Consider the following 6,079-nt stretch of genomic DNA (forward strand, 5'->3'; position numbering starts at 1 on the left):
ATTAATGCATTTGAACACTTGCAACAAGCCGGCCAATAAGCCAACAACACATGATCGACATAAAGAAATAAAATATACTCCGAGGATAATACACTACAAATAGTACGCACGACTAAGTATAATACAAACAAATGAGTGTCATTTCGCTCAAAAAAAAAGCTCGCTAAGTGGAGTTGGCCGATGTGGTCTAATCAAACGAAAAAAACTACAAAGGTAATTGAAAATGATGATGATTTGCACAAAGTTTTGAATAGTACTACGAAATATGCAAATTAAAGGTGATTCAAAATAATAGAACAATACTCATATACTACTATAGAAGTATATATTAACGGTGTAAAGTAAGCAAACTTTATATTAAAACGTGCATTTTTCTACCAAAATTGTTGACAAAATTTAAAGTAGATTCAAGATGGGGCAAAAGAGCAGTACTACGTACTTAGTAATTAAGAAGGTAACATATCGAGTAAAGTTATATGATAATACGATCCTCTAAAATAACTGTGTTATATCCTCAACACTAAATGATACAACGTTAAATGAGGGGTACATCGTACACATAAGGCTAGTAGGTACATATAACCGAGTAAATAACATATGCGCACCGTGCTCCAGAAATGATTTTTTTAAAATAAACATGATTTGTATAAATAACTAGCTAATTTTAGATTTTTCGTATAGTCTATATATGGAGTATATCTTGTACGTAATACTAAATAACTATTAACAACGTACTATTTTAACAACTCCGCTAAAATAAAAAAAACCAATGCAACCAAAAACTAACACTGATACCAAACGAGCCATTTGAAAATGATTTCCTCGCCTAACCATGGTAATTAAAGTAGCTAGGTTAACCTCAAAATCAACTGTTTTTTTTTGCCATCATTTACTTTTTAGCTAGGTTACTTTTTAGGTGAAAGTATATTTCCATACCCAGATAAAATAAGCCAAAGGGTATTTGATTCCCTAGCTTTCAGTCATTCATCAATTAACAGAAACCACATACAATTAACCAAGTATTATAAATATAGGTCATTATCTTAGTAAATTAACATACAATAACTTGAGCTTAGTAATTAATAAATAATGATGAAGTTTTCAAAATCAAATTACAATTACAAAAACAACAACATTTATAGCTTAGATGAACGTGAGAGTTACTTCTCTTACATACTTTCCCCTTTTAGAAAGAAAAACCATTCAAAAAAACCATTAGAGGATACCAAGATGGAAATCACCATTAAACATGGTGATCATAAGAAATGTGAAGGGGATATCAACTATGAGGCCGAGATGTTTATTCGACGTAAGCGTAAGATGCTTGAGCTTAGCAAGACGATGGTGCCCATAATTACTGAGTAACAATACTATAAGCATGCATGCATCTAGCTTATTATTAGCTAGCTAGTTACTTTAAGTATATATATACTTCGTACTTAATTATATGTGTTTGTGATAATAATAAGGTAGGCCTTGAGCTTCCCAATCTACGAGTTCCTAATTATTTGCTTACTATGTAAGGCTCGTTATGCTACCTTTTACGAAACTATAAGTCTAGCTAGTAGTGAAGTTTATGTTCTATTTACTCCATTAATAACTAAGGAATTGAATGATCTCTAATCAAACAACATCCTAACATTACCTTTTTTTATTTTAATTATAACAACTAGTTTTTGTTGGAAATCATAGTGATAATACAAAAGAAAATGAGTGGGAAATGAGAAAATGTGGGAATATGGAAAGTCCCACATGGGAAAAACACAAACCACATTCAATGTTTATATTTGGGGACTTGAGGGAATCATTTGTTTAAGAAAGCATGTGAGTGCATGGGTGGACACACAACACACGCGCGCGGGCCGGGCCATGGGCCTTGGCGAATGCGGTCCGCTGGCGTGGGGTGAGTTTTGTGGTCCGTGATAAATGTTTAGTTCGTATATACGTATCATCCAGCTAAGTTGTTCCAATTATTTATTTAACTAATAATTAACTATGAGACCATGCTCGATAGTAGTAAAGCAATATATTATAAAATTAAATGTACTCTAATGCACTAATTTTGAGCATTACATTCAAGGAATATGTCGTATTATCAATAATCTGATTGTACTTAATTAATACTTCGTACGTGGTAGGAAATAACTAATAAGCTTCACTTGTGTTTAAGTCACGAATTAACTCATGAGTCTATAAATTAAACATATAGGCGGTAGTCCTGATTACTGATTAGCCATGCGCACATATAACATATTGACGATATTATCTAAGGTATTGTGAGTTGTGACGTACACTTTAACTTTGAGACCCACGTATATATGTGGTACGTGTGTGAACATTACCATTGAGTGATAATAATAACATTAATTTTAACAGGATATAACGTTATGAGACCAATTACTGGTCCATAGAAACATATAATAAACTCATAATTAATTTAAACATCAACCTGCACTCTCATAAAAATAGCTTTTTGACTCGTGCAACGAAACACAAACTACAAACAAAATAAAAGCACACAAATATATAAGTCGCCTCCGGAATAAGTTTAGTTCTCTCCGACAACCCAAAGCACACTCTTCTGGTTGAGAAAATGGCAAACCGGCGTTCCCGGAGCAACCTTCAAAGCGACGAGCGCAGGAAAGAGAGGGTCCCACTCAGAGGTGTCCATGTGGCACGCGGTGGCGGCTTCAATCCTAGTCATCTTGTCACGTACTCCCTCTAGGGTAACCATGTACGCCACCGTGGCAACACGTTGATGGCAAAGGAAAACCGCAAACGGAAATTGTGCTTTGTGGCAACTAACCGTAGAATTAACAACCCTTGAATTTGATAGCCTCTTTACTTTTACTATACGAAAGGGTTGCAAATTACCATTATTACCCTTGAAATATTTATCTTGAATTGTTGTTGAATATGCTCGAATAACACCGTGTTTGGTTGATTGTACAAAATCAACCATGCTTTCTAGTGACGTGACACATACGTTATCGTCGTTGGCGGCGTACTCACATAATTCCACCGTGTGTTTAATCACTCCGGTGGCCGGAGAGTTTGGGGTGATTGAAAATCGAGAGAGAATACTCGGTAAATTGGTGGATTTTAGGGTTGGAAATTGTTCAATAATGGTCCTTGGTAAGAAATGACCGTTGTTGGAGTGGAGGTTTGGGAAACGGGGATATAATAATACTCGATTGTTGTTGTTAGAAAGATCACTCTCTAGGAAATGCAATGAAGTAATGGAGTCCATTTTCGTCGTTTTTGGTGGCCTTTTCGACGCATGGCATCTGATAATGTTGACATCTTCTGATATATTAAGATTGTTCTTCACAAACTGATGAGAGGATGATGATGATGAAGTGCTTTCGCCTTCTGCCACCAATATAAAAGTGAAGGAGTCAAGATTTGAACCTTGAATCTCCAACTACCTCTATTTTAAATGTAAAATAACCACTTGATCGCTATATGAAACATGTGTTGTTATTGTACATATTCGGAGTAATATTCAAACATATCATGGGGGCCATGGCCCCCGCCAGCCCCCCTAATTCCGCCCCTAGTATTGATCATACACATTATTAATAATTGTTAGATTAGGCTCCGTTCTAATTAACTTATTTTATCTGAAAATAAATTTATTTGTGTGTGAAAATGTATGAAAAATCTTACTCCATTTTTATTGAACTTATATTATCTGAATTTATCTGAACTTAACTAAGCTTATTTGAACTTATTTTGTCTGAAATAATTCAAACTAAGTTGAACAGAATAGAGCCTTAGCCAATTAATTAAGTTGCAAATAATGTCAACTAGAGCGGTTCAATGGGCCAGGCCGAAACTAGGTTGGACCGGGTTGTACAAGAATTTGTAGTGGTCCAAGTCGGGCCCTTTGAGCCCGTTTCAGCCCAGCCCATTTTTATTGTGAAGTTGTCAACTAATATCGTATACGGTAGTAGTACAACTCACCTTTAGAAGGAAGGTAGTCCTTAATCGACCGTGGCATGAAAACACCTTGCAAATGGGAATTCCAATAGGTAGTTAAGCTTGTGCTTGCGGCTTGTCTACTAGCCATCACTACTACTACTACCTACAAAAGAACGTGAACGTGCGTGTTAGAAACGTTGCAATTAAAATAGAGTGTAGGAAGTATCAAGAACGGAGAAGTACAAAACATTGCATCCATATAGAACAGAAAAACTTGTTAAAACCAAAAAAATCTCCCCTAGCTACTTAGTTAACACAATTAATTTATATACAGAGTATTTAATAAGGTAAGAAGTAAAAACTAAAAAAACTCTCCTCACGAGGGGAACTGATCCTAAGTATGTTATACATATATAGTCACTATACTATAATGTTAAATTTAAACTAAAGGTTAGTATACAATATGTTATACGTTCAAATCTCCTTCCCCTGGCCCAATACTGATTTACCGCTTACAGAGAGTACATAGTTCTAGCTAGTTCTAGGAATAAAGTAGGATTCAAAGCGTTGTGTTACATACTAGATAAAGAAAACAAGGTAGCTTCATACTGATCATAAAAGGGAAGATTTAGAACTATTTTGAGGGGTAGAAATTAAAGGACAATATATAGAGAGAGAGAAATTAAAAACAAGCAATTTAGAATTTGTGTGCATAATCTACAAAGGAGGACGGATGCATGGTATTACTATATATTTATATATATAAATATATAATAATAATAATAATAAATAAATATATATATATATATATATATATAGTCATATAGAATAATAGTACTACTAGTGGTATTCAATTATTGTAGAACCAAAATTAATAATTGGACCAAGCTTAGGAAGGTGAAGATAATATAATGCATTATTATTGCAACTTGAATTAGTTTCATACGTTGTAGTCAACTTTCTTGTGTCGGCACTCGGCGGTACACTCATATAGTCATATGTAGGACCTTTACTTACTAAACTGGTGGTCTATTTAGAATGAGTCAATGAGACAATATATATAAATAGAGATAATGACTTACAAAAGTTCTTGCACATATGAAGTGCATAATAATTTTTATTTTTCATTGGGATAACTTTTACCTCTTTTTTGTATATTTTACCTACTTTTTTTTTATAATTTTTATATTAAAAAAAATGTTGATGGATAAACATTCTAAAGGTTAAATGTTGATGGATAAACATTATTAGTGATTTTAAAGGAGTATTTTTTATTAAAATGAAAAAAATAGATCATTAAAAATTAGATAATCTTTACATATATCGGGTAAATAAGAATTTTTTTAATGATTAATGATCGTAATATTGTGAAATCTATTTCCATTTTATATGAGATCATCATAATAAACATATAAAGATCGTAAACTTGTACAATTTTCCTACCTAAACTATCTTATAAAATCGAGTTTTTTTTTTTTATAAACTACCTTAGTAAGATGTTGTAATAAAATATATTATAAAAAGTTTATGTTGTAAGATACTACATGTTGGCCCTTTTGGTCGGATTATGAACAATGATCGTTTCATACGTTACGATCCAACGTCGTACGATACGATTGTTCGTTTTGCCTATCTTACGAATATACGCAACACGATATACGATTCCGATCCAACGTCTTATCGTATAATTATTTCTGAACTAATTTCCCTAAAGCCATTAAATGAATTTTCGATTCATTTAATCCGGCGATCTGTTTTATGTCATTGGTGTGACCTTGTAGGTTCAGTCAAGAGTAGGCTGTGAGCCTAATAAGGTTTATAACTCACTGATTGGAAATATTGCTCCAACTAGCTGTTCCGATCACTTGATCTTACTGAATTGATTATTCGTAATTAATCCGAATATTGGTATTAGACTAATGCACCTTGGGTGAATGACACATTTATTTCAGAGAAAGACAAAAATAAATAAATAAATTGAAATGTGCAAACATGTCTTGTTATAATTATATAATTATATAAAATAATTCTCTATATATAAATGTAAACACAACACATACAATAGTTATTGCACACATATGGTGTATAATCGGGATAACTTTTACCCAAATTTTTTTGTAACTTTTAACCAGTTTTTTTGTAATTTTTAATATGT

The 6,079-nt window shown here is 33.0% G+C and overlaps 1 protein-coding gene across 2 annotated transcripts; it reads right to left on the reverse strand.

Moving 5' to 3' along the window:
• Positions 1 to 2,297: 2,297 nt before the first annotated feature.
• Positions 2,298 to 4,662, reverse strand: LOC110793252 (BURP domain-containing protein 5-like). 2 transcript variants are annotated; one of them, XM_021998115.2, is made up of 3 exons: positions 4,505 to 4,662; positions 3,967 to 4,087; positions 2,298 to 3,369 (listed from the first exon to the last, which is right to left on the reverse strand). In XM_021998115.2, exons 1-3 carry the CDS (start codon positions 4,538 to 4,540, stop codon positions 2,549 to 2,551), a joined length of 978 nt encoding a protein of 325 aa, XP_021853807.1. In that variant the 5' UTR covers positions 4,541 to 4,662; the 3' UTR covers positions 2,298 to 2,548. The 2 variants fall into 2 exon arrangements, with proteins under 2 accessions (XP_021853807.1, XP_021853802.1); XM_021998110.2 differs by having other exon boundaries at positions 2,299 to 3,372.
• Positions 4,663 to 6,079: the final 1,417 nt, after the last annotated feature.

This window comes from Spinacia oleracea, chromosome 1 (assembly GCF_020520425.1).
Source record: "Spinacia oleracea cultivar Varoflay chromosome 1, BTI_SOV_V1, whole genome shotgun sequence".
NCBI classification, from domain to species: domain Eukaryota; kingdom Viridiplantae; phylum Streptophyta; class Magnoliopsida; order Caryophyllales; family Amaranthaceae; genus Spinacia; species Spinacia oleracea.

What these genes read in the sequence shown, in the direction of transcription:
- LOC110793252 (XM_021998110.2), bottom strand. Translation starts at nt 4,540, where the DNA reads ATGATCAGTATGAAGCTACCTTGTTTTCTTTATCTA. An exon ending in TACCTTGTTTTCTTTATCTA is followed by an intron (nt 4,088 to 4,504) that starts GTATGTAACACA and finishes GTTCTTTTGTAG; the next exon opens with GTAGTAGTAGTAGTGATGGC. An exon ending in GGACTACCTTCCTTCTAAAG is followed by an intron (nt 3,373 to 3,966) that starts GTGAGTTGTACT and finishes TATTGGTGGCAG; the next exon opens with AAGGCGAAAGCACTTCATCA.